Source organism: Microtus ochrogaster, linkage group LG9 (genome assembly GCF_000317375.1).
Source record: "Microtus ochrogaster isolate Prairie Vole_2 linkage group LG9, MicOch1.0, whole genome shotgun sequence".
NCBI classification, from domain to species: domain Eukaryota; kingdom Metazoa; phylum Chordata; class Mammalia; order Rodentia; family Cricetidae; genus Microtus; species Microtus ochrogaster.
Window position 1 is genome coordinate 26,932,889 of NC_022034.1, and position 23,376 is coordinate 26,956,264.

Sequence of the window (23,376 nt, forward strand, 5' to 3'; positions counted from 1 at the left end):
CACAAGTCAAAGATGCCTGCTACAAATTTAATATGAGCGTCTGCCCAGAGGCGACTCCCTAGAGACCTATCCAGTTATAATTAAAGATGATACCATGATGGCATTGCTCCCAGAAGGCAGGACCTTTGGGCTGCATCATTTAAAACAGTCTGTAACCTTGGGGCCAGGTGGTGACGTGCAGTACCAACCCCATCATCTGTAAGGACAACGCTGAGAAGACTGAGTGGGGAGCAGGACAGGACAACTTGGCTTTGTTATAATTCCCTCTTTAAATGGGATTACGTTAGAGAAATGCTGGAGCTATTTTATTCTTCGTAGCAAAGAGAAGACTGGCAGAGCCACTCTCCTCGTCTCTACAGCTAGCCCCGTGCCACTGGCTTTTGTGAGTCTCACCACCCTTGCCCAAGTGTGTTGTTCTTGCTTGGACCAGCTTCTTGGCTACTGCCTCATTTAGCAAATTCTGTTTTCCAGCGCTTCCCTCTCTCAATAAGCTAAGGCAAGTCATTTCCTTTATTTAAAAAGAAAAGTTCGACCTGTAGGCATCAATTTAGGTTACAATTTTTATTTACTGTCTGCAGCAACACGAGCGTTCACCCAAGTGTCCTGAAGAAGGGAGCACGCAGATATTGTGAGCGCGAGGAGCAAAAGTTAAATGACAGCGAGTGTTCTTTATTAGCAATCAGCCCTCCAGGCTTGCAAATGGCAGCGGAGGGGGCTCAAGTGCCAAGTGAAGGAAGTTGCCACGTGTGGGCAGACACACCTGCCCACTGCCGGCAGCAGAGCCGAACACGTGCAGTTTCCAAATAACCAGCCATGGGGGCAGCATGCTTCAGCAAGGAAGGAAGAGACTGCACTACCCTCGGCAGAGGACTCATCCAGCTGGAACAATCGGTTCATTTGCCAGGGTTCAAAAAGTGTTCTTACCTTAGGAGAACAATTGAAAACGCTAGGGGACGGAGCGAAAAAGGAGAACGCAACTCTAATCTAATCTGAAAAGAACAAAACGTGATTTCCAGAAAAGCCCTGCTGGCTCACAAGAACAACTTCGTCTTCTCTGGGTGCTCTACACCATTCTGACCAGCCCGCTCCCAAGGTGGAGTGACGGGGACAGACTGGAGGCATCTTAGTCTCCATAGGGACAGAACACGTATCCCTCAGCGTCTGGCAAACCCTCAGGAGAAAACTCAAGAGTAGAGTGAAAATAAAAAAAAAAGGATTCCTACAAAACAGAAGATAGAGGGGGAGTTTTTGGCTGAAGTTAGAATCTCACTTCACACGTCGGAGGACAGAAATTGGAATTGTGACAGGAGTCACTGCTCTCCGGAGAGGGGACTCCACACAGTCATTTCAATCTGGATCTTCAAAGCTCGGCTGAAAGTTAAGTTTTGGTTTTTAGGACAGATCACATTTGTAAGATTTTTGCTCGTGGCCAAGACTGACTTTTCATGCTAGAATCTCTTGTAATAGACATGTCTAGTCTTGCCCACAGCATGGCCAGGCAGGGGATGAACTGGAATGCTCCAACCAAGACCAAGGGATGTAGGTTTGGGACGTCAGATATGATTTTTATCCACAGTGGCAGCTAGAAGTGACACTATGAGACCCATCTGAAAGAAGGAAGGGAGAAACAGGAAATGAAAGATGGGGTTCACTCACTGACTCTCTGCCTTCACCTGCACCTTCCTAGGAGAGGCCCTGTAACTTTCTTGCTGTTGTGTCCGGTGTTATGGTCAACCTATGATTTTTATTTCATAGGGTATGCCCACTATGTGTTGAGAGTTTGTTTGGTGACCTACACTTATGCGGGTTCTTTAGATTGCTTAACTTAAAGAGTTCAAATCCATAGAAACAAGCTGAAATATGACTAGAGCTGTAGAAGTTTCTTTGCAAGGTCAGCGAGGTCCTTGGTTAGCAGGCTGTAATGACTATCCCCACCCCAACCCCCACCCAGTGACTTTCTGAATGAACTTAGTGACTCTTTACACTCTAATGAATACCGAACTTCATGCTTTACACAAATTTCCCAGTATTTCTCCGACAACTATCCACACTAGACGAGAAGACAGTCTAGAGATGGTAAAGTGGCTGCTCTAAATTTAGGAGTGATTAGAAAGTTCTGGGCCCATGTTCCTAAGCATCACACATTCCTTCCCTTCGGGTCTACAGAGAGAGCGGCCTCAGTGTCTTCCATGCCACATTACCTCTTCAATGCTTTCAGACACACATTCATCTTGTTTACCTGCTCCCTGTGCTCACTAGCCCCCTCTCAGGGGTTAAATGCTATGATTGCTTTGCTCTCAATTTGTAAAGCATCATTAGTTAGCCAAGGTAATCAGAATTAATGGCAAAAATGATAGTCCAGACACCATCTTGTCACATCAAAATCAGGCTAACCCTGAGAGAGACTTAGTCAGCTGTTTTAGACGAAGAACATAGGGTATTGGTAGTGAGAACACCATTACTGCCTCCACTACCATCTAGTCCCATCCACTATCATCAACCACAGCTATGGTTGACTAAACATCATCTGTCTGCCTGATCCATGGCCAATTCCATAGCCAGACAACATAGGAGAGTGATACCCTCCCTGACTTTTGTTTGTTTAGGGCACTATTGGGGAGGTTGAGGCAGAAGGAACAGCAAGTTCGAAGCCAACCTAGTCAACTTAGAACCCGTCTCAAAATAAAAAGTTAAAAGTGGGCTAGTGTCTTAGGATTTCTATTGCTATGAAGAGACACCATGACCACAGCAACTCTTACAAAGCAAAACATTTAATCACGGAGGCTCGCTTACAGTTCAGAGGTTTAGTCCATTATCATCATGGTGGGAAGCAAGGCGCCGCGCTGGCAGACATGGTGCTGGAGAAGGAACTGAGGGCTCCACATATCTACTCACAGGCAACAGGAAGTAGTCTGTCTCAGTGGGTGTGGCTTGAGCATAGATGAGACTTAAAGGTCTGCCACCACACTTCCTCCAACAAGGCCACACCTCCTAACAGTGCCATTCCCTTTGGGGGCCATTTTCTTTCCAACAACCACAGCTGGGAACATAGCTCAAAAGTAGAATGCTGGTCTAGCATGCTTAAGGTCTCATTCTAACTTGCTTCCTCTTGGGTTATATAAATACCATGACCAAAATATGGTGGCTAATATTGGCTATCAACTTGACAGACTTGGGAAGAAGGATCCTTGGTTGAGAAACTGCCTGCACCACACTGCTCTGTGGACATGTCTGTGTGACACTTTCTTGATTGATTGATGGAGGAGGGTTGGGCCCACTATGGGTGGTGCCATCCCTAAGCAGGGGACTGGGCTGTACATGGCCTCTACTTTAGTGTTTGCTCCAAGTGTCTGCCTTAGCATCCTTCAATGATGGACCACAACCTGAGAGATGAAAGAAGTCTGAACCTCCCTGAATTGCTTTTGGCGATGGTATATGACCAAATTAGAACAGGCCTTAAACACACCAGGCCAGGTTCAACCTCTGGGATATATCCCCAGCCTTTTTTATTTTGAGACAAGTTTTAAGTTGAGCACTTTGGCCTTGAACTTGCTTCCTTCTGCCTCAGCCTTGACAGTAACCATGAGGCAGGAGGCCTACGTCAACAGGCCTGGCTTATTACCCTCACTTTATAGTTAAAGCAGTTAGTTCAGAAAGGTTACAAAGGTAGTCTGGCTCCTAGATTTTCATGGAACTCGGGAGAAAGCTTATCCTTATCATTATTGGGTTGACCCAGCAGCCGTGCTAAAAAGAAACCCTAAGAAAAGTGAAGCATATTGTCTGATTTGTAACTGGCAGCCAGGCAGCAACTCTAGATTATTCTGTGACTGGGGAAGTCATGCAGGAACCCACACCCCACAGCAAGTGCTCATGCAGAGCTGCAAACCACGCCAACACAAAACCCCTCTTCTCTGTTATTTTCTCAGTCTCTAATCTTGATTTCATGATGGTGTCAATCAAAACTGTCTGCTAAACAGAGCTTCACGCTTACAAAAACGTGAAAGCTCCTGGATAGTCCTAGTGTCCCAGAGTCATTGCCATGCTCTTTCCTGGTCAGCCGGCTTGGTGCTTTTCTCTATGTTACTTACAGGGCTTTCTGGGAACGGAGATCAAGCAGGGAACTGAGACATTAAAGAACAGCATCTAATACTTTGCGGTATGCTAGGAAACACACAGCCGCCATGTTAGTGTCTATGCGGGAGTACTAGCCAGATGTGCCCATCACCTGCCTATTACTGTACCAAACATATTACATAGCTGTGTACCATAAAATTGTTTAGAACAGCCATAAAAATTGTATTTTGAAAGTACGAGTGGTGTGTTTGTGTGTCTGTGCGCACGCGTGCATACGCGCATGTGCACCTATGTGTACAGTGAGTGCAGATGCTGATGGAGGCCAGAAGAGGGTGTTAGATCTCATGGAGCTGGAGTTTCAGTGAGGGTGAGCCGACACAACAGGTGATGGGCACATCTGGTTAGTATTCCACAGTCACACTAATATGGCAACTGTGTTCTAGCCGTCTGCCACAAAATGTCTGATGCCTTTTTTTATGTCTCAGTTCCCTACTTGATTATATTTTATACATCCCAATTCCCAGAAAGCCCTTGTTTGGTGTAGGAGGTCCTTCTGTCTATGTGTTGCTTTCATTGGTTGAAGAAAGAAACTACCTTGGCCTTTTGATAGGGCAGAACTTAGGCAGGTGGGGAGACAGAACTGAATTCTGGGAGAAAGAAAGCAGAGTTGGAGAAAGAGCCACCATGGAGCTGCCAGGTCAGACATGCTGAATCTTTCCCAGTAAGCCACGACCTCGTGGGTGATATACAGAGTAACAGAAATGGGTTAAATCAAGATGTGAGAGTTAGTCAATAAGAGGCTAGAGATAATGGGCCAGGCAGTGTTTAAATGAATACAGTTTCTGTGTGATTATTTTGGGTGTAAGCTAGCAGGGCGGCTGGGACGACAAGCAGCCCGCTTCCTCCTGTTACACTTTATTCCTATGAGTAACACAGAGGAGAGGACCAAACAGACCTGAGGTTCTCTGTAAAAGAATATGCACTCTCACCTAACCTCTGGGTCATCTCTCCAGCCCCTCAAATAGCTCTTACTAATGCTTTATTTTATAATTTATAGAGAAGTTCTTAGAACAGTAGAAAGAAATGTCTCTCCCTAGTTCTAATGTTTCCCTCACATGTTCTGCTACACATTGTCTGTCCTGAACCTGTTTTAGATGGTACTTTGTTGAGATCTTGTCCCTTTATCCATAAACACTTCAGAGTACATTTCCTAAGAATACAGTTAATAGTAAGGAAATACTATTTTTCCCAGTCAAAATTCAAAATTAGCACACAATCGGCAAGAATAAATTAAAAATGTCCAACTATGAAGAAAAGGAAAACTGATTATTCTTCATAAGAGAAAATATTTAGGGCTGTTTGCTACTGGGATATTCATAGACCTTGCCATGGTTCCTAGCACATAGCAGATACTTATAAAAACCTACCAGCTTCATAAAGCAAAACTTTCTGTGACATTTTATAGAATGTGAAGTTTCCTAAACTAGATCAAAAGCAAAACACCAACAGAGGCAATCATTTCTTTATTACCTGTAATTTGTGATTTGCATGATACAAGGTGTGAAAAGCTTCAGGTGCAAAGGACTTGGGGGTTCACGTCTTAAAGATTTTACTTTTAGCATTGTTTTTAATTGTGTCCCTCAGAATCCAGAAGGTGGCGTTGGAGCCCTTGTAGTTGGAGCTGCTGAAGGTCGTGAGCCACTCAACAGGCATGCTAGGAACCAAAGTCAGACCCTGAAAGAGCAGTCTGTGTCCTCAGCCACACAGATGCATCTCCAGATCCAGAGGATTCCTTTTCACAGACAACAGTGAACAGATCACAGTCTAAACCAGGGCAACTTTGTCTCCCTCAGGGCTTTCTTCATAAGTAGCGATTTCTGATGTACTCTCGGTACATGGCTGTGTCTTCTTTACCAAGGGGCTGCATGAGACCGTGGCTGGCCTGGATATGGGCTTGGAAGATCTCTGTAGACTTTCTGTCTACTCGTGGGGGCTGAACTTCATAGATGTTGTCTTGCGAGAAAGCTGAAATGGGAGTTCTGTAAGAGATAAAAATGAAGGCTGCATTAAAGAAAACCAAAAGGACTAGAACGAGCCAGCCATGAGCACCACTGCAGTTGCTACTGGCCGGTTCTCCTCTGGCTGCAGACTGCTGGATAAACACTGCCTGGGAAGCCATCCCTGATGCCCAGGCAGGGCAGAATCCCTGTCTCTGGTCCTCACAGAATGACAGCTTTATAGTTTTGTGTCCATCTGGTTCCCACTGGAAGCATCTTCAGATGGTGGCTATACCTAAATTTTGTTCTTTGTCTTTGAAGGCACTTGGTTTTGCAAAGGAAGATCAAGTAGGAATCAATGGAGTAGGAGACAGTCATAACCCTGACCAATGAGTTTACATCGGAAGAATGTTTGCTCATTGAACAAGTAGTCAGTAAATGAGAACACGGCTAACAATTACTTATTTGTAGTTTCTTACTTGAAATTCTGAAATCCTAAAAAACTTTGACAACCAAAAGCGACACTGCCTGGAACATCCGGCCCGACTACAATGCACTGTTCTCTCTTCCTCACGCTACTACATGCAAACGTTGTGTGCCATACAAACATCAGACACGGCCTCAAATCTCACTGGGGATGCTAGTATGAAGTGACTGTATCTTGGTGTGCTAACACTCACTTCTTAATTCCACAACACATCTGGCCTCAGGCTTTTGGGCGAGGAACGGTGGATCTGAGACCAGCAGTTGCCTTCCTTTCTGAGGGACTCAAGAATCCGCTATTCAAAAACGCCCCTCTGTTCTCACCCACACAGCTGACTACAGTGCTTGGAACCTCGACCCATCCCTCAAGGAAGGCACGGTCTCTAGAACGGCCTTGTTAAAATTCATGGTGGCGGTGGCTGACACGCCCTCGCCTTCCAGCAATGTGAATGGCCACCAGGTACTGCACACTTAGCTAGTCAACAAGTCAGAAGTGACACAGAGGACACGCGTGTGGGGGACGCGTGCTGTTCATGTGTGTGCTCACAAGGTCAAACAGAGGCCAGTGGTCAGAAGGGACAGGACACTAGACATGGTGAAGGACAAGGACAAGTGACCACACACTTCATTACCTGGCCAACTTTCAAGAAGATTCTATATGCTCTGGGAACCAAGACTGGGGACCCAGTTTTGCTCCTGGGCATCTGGGAGGAGTCCTGGGCACCTGATGCTCACTATTTGCTTAGCTGGGACTTAGGAGCTAGAGAAGGGGTGTGTGATCAGCACAGTGGACCTCAGAGGCTCCTGGAACATTAGCTGTCTGCTGGAACCCAGGTGGCGCAGTAACATGAAGGAAAAAAAAAAACACACCATTCAAGAGTTCGTCCACACCCCTGAATCTCTGTTCATAGAATGTGCGGCCCTTAAATGTGGGCTTTTCTTATCCTCTCAAATGCCATTAATGTTGAGCCTGAAGAGATGACTCAGCAGCCAGACTGCTGGCCCTGCAAGTAAGAAGACCAGAGCTTAGATCCCTAGTACTCACACGGAGGCCAGGAGGGCATGGAGGTTGCTCACAGCTCCTGCTTTAGACGGCAGAGATGGGATCCCCAGAGCAAGCTGGCCGGCTGGACTAGCTGGAGCAGTGAGCTCTGGTGTGGCTCAGAGATTCTGCCCCAAAGAATAAAGCTGGAGAGTGAAGGAAGATTCCTGACATCAATCTCAGGCCTCCAGTCACACGTGCACATGTACATGCATACCTGCGCTCACACATGAGCCAACACACGTGGAAACATGCATATACATAAGCTTATATATGAAAAGAAGAAAGGAAGGAGAGGGGGAGGAAGGGAGAGAGACAGGCAGGTAGGCAGAGACAGATGTTTGTACATCTGGAATGACTAGACATTTCCAGTTTTATTTCAATGAGATGTCCTATAATCTCTAGCCATTACAGGATGGTGTGTGCTATAATCAAAGGCAAATTTCAGTGAGACCCCCTTGATGTCTTCTCTTCCCCCCCTCTATAAAGGAGGGATGGGAGGTGGGGGAAATGGAAAAACAGGCCAGGTAAAAGAATCCTGAGATGGCTAGATCTCATCACATGCCAGTGGATAGACTCTGTTTCAAAATATAGACACAGCAATACTGAACGTCTGTGTTTAACACATCATTATGGTGGATGACTGAGATACTATATGAAGCTATTCATAATTTACCTTAGAAAATGACAAGAATTCTATAGTTAATTTAATTCCAGGTGAGCGTTAGGAGTCTTTAATGGTTGGTAATATTCAGGGACAAACCATTTTCACTAGACCTGTTAACAGAGTGCTTCCATTTATTTTCAGAGATTACCATCAAGTTAGCAAGCACAGCATCTCCTGGACTCCACGCTCAACGCACTACCTGTACTGCTCCTGCGCCAGCTCCTTCTCAGAGCTCTTACATGTCCACCACCTTACCTAGTCCACTCTGGAGGGAGGAAGCGCAGGCTTTACAGCTTCTAATACTCAGGTGAGCTATCTGTAAAGCTGAACTGACGGCCCCCATTTTCTCTTTGGATCTTGACCTCTGCATGGAACCCCATGTTGTGAGATTCCTGGCAAGCATAATAGCAGACATCCAACATGCAATGGTTGTTTAGAGGTGACTTCTGGGAACTTAAACCTTATGATCAGCAGGGAACGTGACCCTGCTGTCCCGGTGGTAACACAGATGGGACCACACACTTCCACCCAATGCCTTTGATTTCCTATCAAGAAATAAAGTGGGTGTCCTTGCTTTGCTTCTCAGAACCCAATTCACTGAAAGCAGAGTCACAGAAAACGATGACAAACTCGTAAATAGGAAACGCCACACACTGGCTGACATGGAATGGCAGGCAGGTTTAGGGTTCCAACACAACACCCCATCCAGGAGTTGATACAAAGTCTACACCAGACAATAAAATGCCAATGTTAAAATACGTACTGCTGCGGTTGGGTCAGAAGAAAGCTCAAGACCCCACACTGCTGGAGTAACAGCAAGGGCGCAGGAAGAGTTAGATTCACAAAGAGCCTTTGTTTCATGATCCAGTCACAGGGAGCCCCTCAGAGACTTCAGTTGCAGTTCTCAGAGTGTGGCCATGCCAGCCAGCAGCAGCAGCACCTGGAATCTCACCAGAACTAAAGATGCTTGGCTCCTACGCCAGACCTACTCCTGCAAGAGTGGCGGAGGGTGAGGCCGAGAAACGGCGTTTCAGTGAGCCTCCCAGATGACCGGACACCTGCTAAGCTCGGCAGCTTCTGGTCTAGCACGGCTGCTATCAGTTATACAGACAAGAGATACAGAATGAGAAGTAAGATCTTATTTAAATTTTTACGATGATGGGAATTGAACTCAGGGCCTTGGATATTGTAGGCACACATACTACTGCTGTGCCATACTCCAATTACTTAAAATTATTTTCCTAAAGACAGGTCTTACTATGTCATCCAGGCTAATTGTAGACTCACAACCCTACTGCCTCAGATGTTTGGATACTAGAATTACAGGGGTGTGCCACCAGGCCTGGCTCCAGCTGTTTTCTTAAAGGTCTTATCTTGCATCTTAGGCTATCTTTGAACCCCTGATCCTCTTGCCTCTGCATTCCAACTGCTAGGAGAAATGTGTATTTTCAAACAAGAATGAACTTTCTTTCTCTTTTTCCTTTCCTTTCCTTTCCTTTCCTTCCTTTCTTCCTTCCTTCCTTCTTTTCTTCCTTCCTTCCCTTCTTCCTATTCACCCAGCCCCCTCCTGATAGGGTGTCTCTGTGTAGCCCTGGCTGTCCTGAAACTCACTTTATAGACCAGGCTGGCCTTGAACTCACAGAGATCCACCTGTCTTTGCCTCCCAAGTGCTGGGATTAAGGGCGTGTGCCACCTCTGTCCGGCACATACACTCTCTTTTAAAGGACAGAATGCCACTAACCTTACATTGGAGGGAACAGTTTAAGGTTTAGTTATAAAGATATGAGCAGCAATATTAGATTCACCTCTTATTTTCTAATGAGGAGACTTTTTCTTTTTTACCTCCCTATAGACTTCTGCATTTCTGAGGTGGGAATGAAAACAGCATCCATGACCTCACAAGAGGCTGCTGGAAAGAGAAGGGGTGGAGGCAGACACCCCCACTGCAAGACAGTCTCCATTAGACTGATGACATCTGTTTCCAGATTTAAAAACTACACACGGTAGAAACTGTGACAGTGTTTTCCTTTGTGCATTCCAGTAGAGACCTACCTTATTATTGTACTTATATTACAAAAATATAAATAAATAAAACGCCAACCCCACCCCCCCCAAAAAAAACCCCTCACATTTGCCTCCTGGCCACAAACAGAGGAAATATATTTTTAAGCTTCTCACAGCCTCAAAGGCAGAAAACCTATTGCCCCTCATTCAAATGCCAGTCATATTTCTAGGCATAAAATATGATAATTACATTGTAGACTCATTTCTTTTTATCTATGAAACCCAGTTCCATCTTGACAGTGTGTTCCATACGTCCCCCTCAGGGAATGTTGTGGTCTTATTTAGGATAATATATTCACCAATTCATTTACAGGCTGCTTAACACGTATCGTTTGGCACCTCAAACGTTGAGCACTGATGACATTCAGCCTTAAGTGCTGCTTCTGCTCACAGAAAACACTCTAGGCAGAAATTCACTAGACAGATGCACCAGACATTTCTAAGGAAAACCCTCATTGGTGCCTTTCAATGTTCTTTGTTCAACACGGCTGCTGTGAACATAGCCCTTTCTGATAATAACCTCTATCTTACACCTGCATGCAGAACTAATGATTGAGCCCCTTATAGTTTAATTCCTGTTGTGAGGATTTTCCTAGCTCGCATGTACTGAGTATCAGTAATGTACATTGGCTTGGGTGGGGCTGCAATGCTTTTAGAATTCGGTGACTTGAGGAGCCAGGGTTAGTGGCTAAGATACTAGATAAAATTGGGGTTAAACTGTCAGACATCACATTAGTAACTCTAACAACCATATAGGATCGTTTTCCATATGTTAAACTATCAGATGACACATACGTAACTCTAACAACCATATAGGATTGTTTTCCATAAGTTAAAATCTTATACCCTTTCTATGATCAGCATTTGGGCATCCATCAAACCCCACTAGGCATTTCTAGACATTCTAGTAAGAGTTCCAGACTGAAAATCCATTTCCCTTCCCAGTGTTCTGCCTGTTGCTAGCAGAACTTTCAATACTTTTGTGATATTTGTATCATCAAATGCTTCCTTGTTGATCACAACTTAGCCAGAGAATCAAGCGAATGCCATGCTGAAGATTGGGTGATGGTTTTAGGCCATTTGGCTCAGTCTTTCTGGGAGAAAACACTTAGTAGGCCTAATTTGAATCCACTAAATGATAGAGGTCACTGTGGAGCAAGACGTCAGCATGTGCTTCAGTGACTTGTCTTTGTTTCATGATCTCCACCAGGGACTAAGAGCCCTCATCATCTAACTGGTGGTAGTGTGCCTAGCATAAGCATCCCCAACTAGATGGATCTTCCTTTCCGTGTCCTCAGCGACATCAACCGTTAGCTTGTGGATGCTGTTCTAGCATTTCCCCATCACTGTCCATGGCTTCTCTCTAGAGTTTTCAGACAGGTGCTTGTGTCTTTCCAACAAGACGCTCACACTTTTGGAGCCTAGTCTTGAGTCTATCAAGATGATACAGTGGAAAAGTATTCAGTTCTTCAGAAAGTAAAACCAATATACTTCCTTCTATAGCTAGCTCACATTCCGAGAGCTCGAATATAAACACCTAAGACCAAAATGTGGCTCTCAAAGTGTACAATATGGCTGTATGTGGCAATTTAAACTTACACCTAAATTAATTTAAATTAAGTATATTTAGAATAGTCTTCAGTATTACGTGCCACACAATAAGCACATGACAGCCACCTGTAGCCAGGCAGAGTAGATGGGAGCTTCCCCATTATCACACAATGTTTTGCGTGGTGTGTTATTCTAGAATGTCTTCACTATTAGCTTTCTCCTCGGGATCGTGGGGTACTTGTCTTTCTATGCCTATCTTCATACTATAAACATGTGTACTGCGGGTACCAGCGTTTACAGGCTTCCCAGTCTCACCCAGTTACTCAGTCCTTCTAAGAACTAGATGCATTGTTCTCTGTGCCACTTAGCAGGGGAGTCTTTCAAAAGGACCCAATTAAAGCTCCTTACAAATGTATGGCTTTGCACACCCTGGCTGGGCTTCAGTCTGTTCCACTACCCTTCTTACAGGGTTCAGGTTGTCTTATCCGTGTCCCGTGGTGGCTTCTCCCAGTCCACCAAGTCCTCCTGACAGAACCCTACTTATTACTGAGAACTTTCTTCCCATGTGAACTGACACTCTCCATTTTTATCTTATACATTTCCTGACACCAGCCCAGAGGCAGCAACTTCTTCTAGAAGCCCTGGTTCCTATTGGTGGGAAACTGGCATTCTAAGGTTACACTGCAGGTCTAGGAATTCTCATCATCAAGCCGGTGTGTGCGTGTGTGTGCCAAGGAGGATGGACAAAGAGGATGACAGAATTTATAAATACTGATGATTTATTTACCTCACAGTAAACACACGGCAGCGCAGAATAGCAGTGCTAACACTGCCAGCATCGGTATGACCCCGAGAACAGGCTTTGCATGCTCGTCCTGTCATGGCTTGTTTGGAGCTGTCTTACATACAATAGTGCACACCCTATTTGACCACAGAGCTATGGCATCTTAGCTTCTCCTTTAAACCTTGACTTTGGATCTACAGACAGCCACAGTCTACTACTGACAATGAACTTCATATCCGTGACTGTGCTGATCAGCTTTCTGTCACTGTGACAGAACACTTGAGACAATCTGCCTATAACAAGAGGAAAGGTTCACAGATGTGAGGGTTTTCATCTATGGTCTTTTGGGCCTGCAGTGGGTCAGTGCATCCTAGTAGGAGTGGATGATAGAAGCTGCTAAGACACAGACAGAGAAAGAGGGGAGGCCAGAGTCTCAATATCCCCTTAAAGGCACGCCCTTGATGACCTAACTTCCTTGCACTAGGCCCTTCTGCCTCTCAATAGCGCCACTACCTGTGGACATGTGAGCTTTTGGGATCACTTATTTGAGCCACAGAAACGTCTCTAGTCCAGCTATCTAAAGCTGATTTCTACTCTGTCTAAGAAAACAACACTCCCTGGGGTCTCAGCCACAATAAAACCCTATTTCTACACTTAAGCTTTGAAGAGAATATCCTTTCCTTGATAGTTTGAAGTATGGTCCTTACTTCTTTTTCTGGTCTGAGGTTCTGTATCCTTTATACCTTATGACAATCTAGCATTCTTTCCACAAGAAGTCTTTATGGAAGCCCAACAGACATTTCTCCCTTAAAGTTTCCTTCCACACACCCTGGCATCAGTCAGTGCAGGCCGACACACTCGGGCACGCAGTGTGCTCTCATGACACCAACTTAAGGAGTCTCACGCTGGCTTTTCTTTTTGCCTGTTTTAGCTGTCTTTCTTTGTTAAGGTGGCTATTTATCCATATTAAATATTGCCGAATGCCAGCATCTGACACTTTAAGTCATTTTAATGTCGTCTTCTCTGTTCTGAACGTAAAAGTTTTGTATCTGAGCTCATTTTGAGCTGGCACACTGCGTTTCCAACCTTTTATGGACTCATCTTGCTGGCATGTGCTTGATGGCGATGGGATGTTTGTAAGCTCTGTGCTCTGTTTTTCTCCTAACTTGTGTTATACGGGGCTGGCCTCTGGTACTCTCCTGCTGCACACTCCGTAAGATTCCCTGAGCCTGTGGAAGGCAGAGAAACCTTCCTAACTTCACAGCAATCCCTTTGTTACCGCATCTCTATGTCCAAAAGCATGCCAACGTGCCCTCCAAGGCTTCCTTTGTGTTCAGATTCATACATCTGTTTTTCTTTTTGGTTTTTGAGGAAGGGTCTCATGTAGCTCAGGCTAGCCTTGAACTTGCTATGCAGCCTTGAAAGCTTGATCCTCTGCCTTCACCCCAAGACTGGGATGTAGGGCACGTACCTGCTTGACCCCCTCATCTTCACTGGCATTGTCCTGCTCAACTTTAACATCAGCAATTCCTCCTCAGATTTGTTCACTACCCAGGAAGAGAGCTTTAATGATTAGATTTTAAGAGTTAAAGTGATCTAGTCAGTTTCACCTCCTTTTAGAATTCACTAAGAACAGCTGGACACATCTGGCACAATCCCTCCCAGAATTAGCAGCCAAACTAACATTACCTGCTATGACTTCCAGGGGGGACCTGTCAGCTACTCTTGGTCTTCATGTTCTGAGCTTTGGACACCTGGCAGCTCCTTCCTTGTTTCTCCCCCATGCACAAACGCTGGTGTTATCCCCACTATCTCTGTTCTGAGACTTGACAAACACCCTGCCATGCTGTCTGGGGTGAATCTGCACCGTCATGTGTGCACGGCTGCCTGCTGATGGGCTTCGGGCAGGTGACTGGATCGTGAGAGCTCCTACAAAACCACAGTTTGACCGACTGGTGGCCTTATTAGAAAGAAGCTGGATGTAGGAAGTAGAGCCTGATTGCAGGAAGCTTCTGAGTCGCAGCTCTTTTTCTGGGCTCTGCCCCTGCCACTTCTACATGCTGGCTTGTGCGAGGGGCACAACCTTGGCCTTCTCCCCACCACATGTTCTGTTTTGTCCTGACTCAGGAACAAAGGAACCAGACACACATGGACTAATAACCCTGAAATCATGAAACTGAAAAAAATCTTTCTGAGTTGTTTCCATCAGGTATTTATTGCGTTAAAAAGTGACATTATGGCATTCAGTCTTGCTACCCAATTGTTTCTGGTTTTGCATGAATATCCAGGGATAAAGAGCCTCAAAATTATTATGTTTGGGATGGAAGATGGCTCAGTGGGGTGAAGGTATGGGCTGCCAAGCCTGATGACTTGACTGTGATCTCTGGAACCCACATGTGGTGTGGGAAGTCCTTCTGTCTATGTGTTGCTTTTATTGGTTAATGAATAAAGAAGCTGTTTAGTCAGCAGCTTAGCGGAATATAGCTAGGTGGGAAAAACTAAACTGAATGGTGGGATAAAGAAGGCAGATTCGGGAAGACACCATGTAGCCACCACCAGGATCAGATGAGCCAGAACCTTGCTGGTAAGCCATAGGTACGTGGCGATACACAGATTAATAGAAATGGGTTAAATTAAGATGTAAGAGCTAGCCCATAAGAAGCTAGAGCTAATTTAATTAGTGATTTAATTAATACAGATTCTGTGTGGTGATTTTGGGCTGAGCAGTTGGGAACAAACAAGCAGCCTCTTACTACAAATTGGCACTCCACATAAAACCTGAGAGGGCTTGGAAAGGAATCCGAGACATTAAAAATCAAAGTTTAGCTGCATTTTTATTTTCAGATGGGCTCTGCTTGCTGGTGGCATGCTGCAGCTCCTTTAAGAGAGGTCTTTCTAATTCAGCAGTAGCAAAACAAACAAACAAAAAACAACAAAAACCCACATGGTTTCAAAATGGCATCCTGGTTTGCCAGCACAAATGGCCCTGACTCTTTTGGGAGGTCCGGCCAAGGAGAATTTAAATGTGGTTTGTAAGCAGCGTGTTACAAACTGCTTAATGGCTCCACATAGACCCACTGCATAATTGGAACTGAGGCAGTGTGTGCAGCTTGCAGAGGCATTTACCCTGCCTCCACCATGCTGGACTGGGCACAGCAAGCAGGCAAGGCCCTGTTGGCCCTAGCCATGGCTGCTTAGCATTTTAAAAAAAGCGGTTCTGGTCAGAAAATAATCACAGATATACAATAATGACAGATTCAGATGAAAAGACCTCTAAATGGGTCACAGCGTGTTTAAAAAATGTACGTAGGCTCAGGAGAGAAAAGAGAAAGAATATAGACAGTTATAAAAAGAAGTAAATGTTTGTTTTTTTTAAAGGTAAAGTCTTTAAAGAGAAAGAATATGGACAGTCATAGATTAAATGGAGTAAAGAAAAATAAGCCACGTAAAGATGGAATATACACAAAGAGTCTGGATTATGTATACTATTGTGTTTTCTTTTAATTTTTTGATTGCAGAAAGACATTTGATTCTTGGGACTGCTAAGCTAAGTCAACATATATACTTTAAAGATATCTTGATTTTAAAATTTGAGTCTAAGGATTTGTTGCTTCTTTTATTTCCACAGAGGATGAGAACCTGTGGAATCCTTCCAGACCAATGCAGTTTGATGGACCAAGACCCCCTGAAAGGTCTCTGTGGACTCCTCCCCCCCCCCAAGAAAATACTTTGCTCAACAAAAAGTAGGAAGCAGTTTGGAGAGAATTATGCTTATATTCCCAAATATTGTTTATAAATGTTTGTTTACATTTAAAAGGGGATATGCTATAGAGATTTTCACTGGTATGGATCTTGGTTTACTGGTACAAATTTAAGGTCAATTTTGTGTTATATATATATAACTGTTCTTGATTAAGGTATTGTGTTTCTGCAGCTCATTTGAAAATTCAATGTATAATTAAGAAATATAGGTTAATAGAGAGTCATCTATAATAGTCAAGCTTCTAGTCATGTTAGGTTTTCTAGATATATATTTCAGTTACATAGGTATTCTTCAAATCTTTCAGAGACCTTCAGAATATGGCTTTTAAAATGTTTTAAGAGCTTAAGACTTTTCATGACAGTGAGACACATCTGTTCCTGGCAGCACCAAGCTACTTCAAGAGGAAGATGGACATCAAAGAGGCTCCTTATGGAGTTTTTAGCCATTTGGGCAAGAAACTGCTCTTGCCTGGACTTCTTGATGAACTGGACATGCAGGACCCACAGAGAAATGACTGCTGAACTTGCCTAAAGGTGAGATGGTCTTTCAGTGTTGCTGTTTTATGAAAGACTCTACTAGACATTCTGCAGGGCACAGAAGAAAGTGACTGACAACCTGCCAATATAGGCAGACCTGTCTTTGAATGTTCTGCCTCGTGGAAAAGTCTGGTAGATATTATGGGCCTGTGGGCTAAAGATTGGATGCCCCAATGATACAGAAGCACTTTGGGTGACTGTCCAGGCAGTGAGATGTCTCTGTCAATTCTAGAGTTTTGGAAGTTGCTTACAATGTACTTCCTGTTTACTTAGGCAATATATCCTTTAGGAGTTTTTGATGGAGTTGAAGAATAGATAGTTATAGTCTTTCTTAGTTATGACAAAAGATAAAATAGATATATTGTAATTATAATTCTTGCTTGATAACTGTTTTGTTATATGTAATTTACCATGTTAAAGTTAAAGTCTTCCTTTTTATTTAAACAGAAAATGGGAAATGGTGTGGGAAGTCCTTCTGTCTATGTGTTGCTTTTATTGGTTAATGAATAAAGAAGCTGCTTTGGCCAGTGGCTTAGCAGAACAGATCTAGATGGGGAAAACTAAACTGAATGTTGGGAGAAAGAAGGCGGAGTCAGGGAGACACCATGTAGCCACTGCCAGGAACAGACAAGCTGGAAGCTTGCCAGTAAGCCACAGCATGTGGCTATACACAGATTAATAGAAATGGGTCGAATTAAGATGTAAGACCTAGCCCATAAGAAGCTAGAGCTGACAGGCCAAGCAGTGATTTAATTAATACAGATTCTGTGTGGTGATTTTGGGCTGAGGAGTCGGGAACAAACAAGCAGGCTCTTACTACACACATGGTGGAAGAAGAAGGCAGACTCCCAGAGGTTATTCTCTAATTGTCACATATGTAATAGTGATATGCACGTGTGTATGAACACACACACACACACACACACACACACACACACACATCAAATAAACAGAAAAAAAATCCTCTTGTATGCTTCCCAGAACCCAACAGGCATACTTATCTCAAAAGCCTATTTTCACACATCTCCCAAGTGGACAACTAAATAAGACCTGTGGCACGGCCACGTGAGGGTTGCTCTCTTAGATCAGCTACCTGCCCGCTGTCGCCCCTGGCAGGCCCATCGCAGGAGTCCAGATGGGGCAGCTCTTATCTTCCTTCCTGAGAGCGTTATTTTCCTTCATCACCACAGCATCTGGGAGCAGACAGTCTTTGTTTATAGGTTACTAGGTCACACAAAGCCTCCTGTGGGCCTGATAAAAAGAGTTGTGCATGCCCAGAGACCTTGGACTTTTAAGCTGTACTATAACAAAGAGGGGGCAGATGGGGTGGCTATGGGGACCGACTATGACAGAGAGCAGGTTAGATTCTTCAGTACTGACTTGAACTCTCCTTCCAGTATACGGAGTTCACCGAAAAGAAAAATGAAAAACAAAAAAGAACCCCCACCCCAAACAAAAACCAACCAGCCCAGACTCCCTTGGCATCTGGCTTCAAAATGTGACCATGCTTTTATTTACTGTAGCATTCACACGGTGCTTGGATTTGCAGCTGGGTCACATGGACAGAAGTATCTATTCTGTTTATGAGGCAAAGGTGATTGCATTCTTCATGTGGCCAGAACAGCAGCGACTGTTTGAATATGGCTGAGGAGGCCGTTTTGGAGCCAGCAGCAGTTGTGCCTGCTTGCAGCCCCTCTGACAGCATGCCATGCAGTTTGGGGGATGACTCCTGGAAACTTACTATGCAGATTGTTTCTGCTGCCCCCAAATGATGCTGAAACCCCAGACCAAGTCACTCTCTTGGATCACACTGTCTGCAGCTGACTCCTGCCCATCAGGGCCAGCAGGAGGGTAAAGTACATCCAGCCCCAGGCCTCTTATCGCTGAAGCAGGTACCAGGTTGTGGGCAGCTCCCAGCTTTAGACATGTGCACATACAAGTGGCAGTGACAACGCTTATATGCAAGCCGCAGGCATTGGTATTTTTGATACTCGTTTTATATTCTCTTCTTGAGAATCTAAAATAAAAACGTCATTTGTACTCTTTTACAGAACGTTTGGTGCTAGAGAATGAGGAGTGATGAGTCTTCTGCCCTGAGTCAGGTAAAACACTTCCAATTTACGATGCAATTTGTGAACAGTATGGCTTCCCTCCCATGAACTGGACATGTATAAATATGAACGTGGATTCTCTGCTTCTGCCATGCTTATTATAAACGCTGGGGAGGTGGGCAACGATATTTAGCTGTGCTGTTTTTGTAGGTTCTAACCAGAACATTCTACAGCTATTTGATGAGAAAGTGCTTGGCTCTGAGCCCTGCAGGCAGCAGGGGTGGGTTATCTTGCACAGTGCTAGTCTGATCAGAGGGCGAGTTTGACAGCAAAGGACAGGTGGCATCAAGCATATGATGTGTTTAAAAGGTAAAGTACAGGGCTGCTCCTGTGTGGAGCTCTGTCCTCCCTCAGGGCAATGGGCCACCATGGAAGCTCCAGCCTTAGGAGTTTTGTTCCTTTGCCCTTGATCTCCTGGAGCAGCGGCAGGTATGGCCTGTCGCTCCTAGAAATATGAACCAGTGAGTTGCAGAAACGGCCACCATGTCTTGCCTGTCATGTGCATGTGACAGACTCCTGCTTGGTTTTCTTTGACCCCGATTCAAATAAACTATTATTTAAGGCCATTTTAGGTTTAAAGAATTGCTTCACAGTTCATGGAGATTTTTCTCTTTTCTTTTTCTTGTTTTGCTATCAATGGCCTTATATCAGTAAGTTATCGGCAGCTAGATCCCACACTTCATTCCCACCTAATGTATTCCTTGTCCTGGAACAATGCCCAGGAGACACTGCAGCCATCAGGGCTCCTCAGGCTCCTCCTGTCAGTGATTGGCCTCGACAGCCCTGGAGCACACTTCACCTACATCCATTTAAAGGTCCCCTGGTCACGTAAAAGAGAACATGGTCCCCGAGCAATTGAAGCAGGAACCTCATGGAGCCATGAACTTTCAAGACAGAACAAGCTGCCATAACTGCCACTCCCGTGGCTCCCCCCCAGCGAGTCACTATCTAGGGTGGAATTCTGGGTGCTCTGTGTACATCCAGACAACTGAGGAAAATCCTCCGAAGGTCCAGTGCAGCCCCCGCTTCCCTCGTGGCTGAACAGGAGGCTGAAATGCACAATCAGATCTCTAAGACTCACCCCAGGGGTACTGGCTCTAGCAAGATGGCTTTGACATCTAGATTTTGCATCCATTTTTTAAAATAGAGGGTTCTTTTTGAATTTAGAAACTTATAAAAAAAAATGGTCCGCAAGTGGTACTGTCAACACGAGTAAAACCATAAATGGAGAAATTCAGAGAGTCCCAAATGGAGATGAAGTCTCCTCCATGCAATCACATAGGGAACCATGTTCTAGGGACACTTGAAGCACTCAACAAGTTTACATGGGGGGTTGAATAAGACTAGCCCCCACAGGCTCATATATTTGAATGCTTGGTCACCAGGGAGCGGAACTGTTGGGAAGGATGGAAAGGATTAGGAGCTGTGGCCTTGTTGGAGGAATTGTGTGCAGGAGGTGGGCTCTGAGGTTTCAGAAGGCCACATCAGGCTTAGTCTCTGTCTCTGTCTCTGTCTCTGTCTCTGTCTCTGTCTCTCTCTCTCTCTCTCAGCTCCCCTCTCCACCTGTGGATCAGAATGCAAAGCTGTCAGCTCCTTCTCCAGCACTATGCCTACCTGTATGTCACCATGTCTCCCACCATGATGATAATGGACTAAGCTTCTGAAACTGTAAGCCAACCCCTTAATTAAATGCTTTTCTTTATAAGAGTCGCCTTGGTCATGGTGTCTTTTTACAACAAGAGGACAGTGATTAAGATACCATGCTACTTCAATATAATCAGATCTCTGGAACCCAGGAACCCAAGACTTTGGGAGAAGTTTCATTGTGGTGAAGAGGGTGCCCACTCAGTACTAAAACTCAGCACAGAACCACAGAGCCATGCTCCTGCTTTCCCTCCTCCCTCCTACACAAACCAGTTCTAAAGCCATCCCACGGGTAGATGTCTGCATAGGGAGGCAGCCTCTGACAGCCTGGGGGTGCCAGGACCCAGGTAGCATGAGGGCAGCTGGAGTGGGTACTGGGCCTATCTAAGAGAAGAAAGACATTCTTAAGGCTGACATCCATAAAGGGAGTCATTACATACGGAGACTATCAAATGCGCACAATAACAGTAATAGGAGTCAAAGTCTCACTGTTGGAGAAGATGGCCTAGCATGAAAAGGGAGAAGTCTGGAATAAACTCTGGACTCTCTGTAATTAGAAGCATCATTACAAACCTACAGATATAAATGTATTTTATCTATAGTTGTAAAGATGTTGGATATTTATGTGGGTAATAAAACAGATACATAGTAGATATATACGTAGGTTTGTATGCAGTTATGCATATCTGTGCACGTCAACGTGGCATACTCTGCTTGAGTGAGCCTGTGAGCGGTGACCCTGCAGCGGCAATAGGTACACCTAGTGCCCAGATCTTGACTTTAATATAATCTTCCAGAAAAAGAATCAGGGACCCTCGGAGAAATGACTGATTTCAGGGCTAGGACAGGCAAAGAACACGATGAGCCCAAAGCATCCTGTCCCAGAAATCGGGACGCGCTCTAGGAAAGATGAGAACATGTCCAAAGGACACGGGGGCAGGCTACAGCAACTCTGGTGAAATTGGGGACAATCTGACTAGCAAAATGAATCACGACAATGATGAACTATGTCCCACTGGATATAATAATTCAAGATCACATAGAGAGGAAAATAAACATGAAAAATGCATGGTCTGATGAGCAAAAGTTATTTCTAAAATTTGTAGGCACCTTGCTAAAATATTCATTAATTAAAAGAGTAATTTCACAGTAGAAAAGTTCAGAGCTTACTACTTACCAAGAAATTGAAATGCATATTAGGAGTAAAAGTTTTCTGTCACCCGATAGGATGTAATGAACAGTCACATCACTGTGCAGTGTTTCTGCCTGTATTCATGATGTATCACAAGCCAACAGACATTTACATTAGCATGGCTACAAGTACAAAGGCCTATTGGTTCTGGCTCAAAGTCTGTTGTCAACCCACTGGCCGTTACCGCCGTCAACTCAAACTCACCTGCAGTTGGGAATCCGATGCTCTAAGCTCATTGCTGTGGTTGACAAGATCAGTTCCTCACAGTTGGCAAATGCTTTAGCTTTTCCTGTGTCTGTGCATGGGGCTGCTTCCAACACAAAAGCTTACTTTTCCTAAACAACTGACCCAATCCTAGTCACATCTGCTCTACACATTTGGGTAATACTCTGGATTTTTAAATACCTCCAAAGGCCTATATTTTAGAGGCTTAGGTTGCTAGCTTGGGATGTGGGAATCCCCTCTGCATGCTGTGATTACCATTAGTGAAAAAAAGAAACTGCCTTGGCCTATTGATAGGACAGAACTTAGGTGGATGGGGAAGATAAAACTGAATGCTGGGAGAAAGAAGGGTGGAGTCAGAGAGCCATGGAGCCACCAGAGACAGATGCTGGGAATTTTACCCGGTAAGCTACTGCCACATGGCGATACACAGATTAATGGAGATGGGTTAAATTAATATAAGAGTTAGCCAGTAAGAAGCTAGAGCTAATGGGCCAAGCAGTGATTTAATGCATACAGTTTCTGTGTGGTTATTTTGGGGCTAAGCTAGCTGGGCGGTTGGGAAGATCAAGCAGCCTCTGCTTGCCCTAATAGGAGGCAGCAGAGCTTTGAAGAGAGGTGTTATCTCTAGTAGGAGGGTCTTCAGTAGACTGGACACATGGCGGGGCCTCTGAGACTCCCGCCCCTTGTTCCTGCAGCAGATCTGCTCTGCCACTATAGCAAAAATACCTGGGACAATTAGCTTGTAAAGAGAAAAGTTTCTTTTGGCTCACGGTCTTGAGAGGTTCCAGTTCAAGCTCCATTGCCCTTCAGCGTAGCAGAACATAATACCAGAGAGTATGGAAGAGCCATTATGGGGTTAGGGAGAAGCCTGGTGCCAGGGAAACCCCCAGGAACCCACAGGGATGACCCCAGTTAAGACTCCTAGCAACAATGGAAAGGATGCCTAAACTGGTTTTCCCCTGTAATCAGATTGGTGACTACAGTCAGTCTTTAGAGATGGAAGACAGGGCACACCACTCTCATTGTCTCCTGGGAGCCTCCCATGGAACAGGCTCACACCTACACTCCTGTGAGGGATCTGGTGAGATCGCCCTACCCAGCCTTACCCTACCCTACCCAGCCTGAGCCTACCCTACCCAGCCTGACCCTACCCAGCCTGACCCTACCCTACCCAGCCTGAGCCTACCCTACCCAGCCTGACCCTACCCAGCCTGAGCCTACCCTACCCAGCCTGAGCCTACCC

At 44.9% G+C, this 23,376-nt stretch overlaps 1 protein-coding gene across 1 annotated transcript in view; it reads right to left on the reverse strand.

The window, feature by feature from the left end:
* Window positions 1-5,578: 5,578 nt before the first annotated feature.
* Fig4 (FIG4 phosphoinositide 5-phosphatase) overlaps window positions 5,579-23,376 on the reverse strand; it is a 119,582-nt gene continuing 101,784 nt past the window's right edge. The window contains exon 23 of the mRNA XM_005363562.2: window positions 5,579-6,113. Within this exon, the coding sequence (XP_005363619.1) occupies window positions 5,936-6,113 (178 nt within the window). The 3' untranslated portion in view covers window positions 5,579-5,935. The remainder of the gene's footprint in view (window positions 6,114-23,376) is intronic.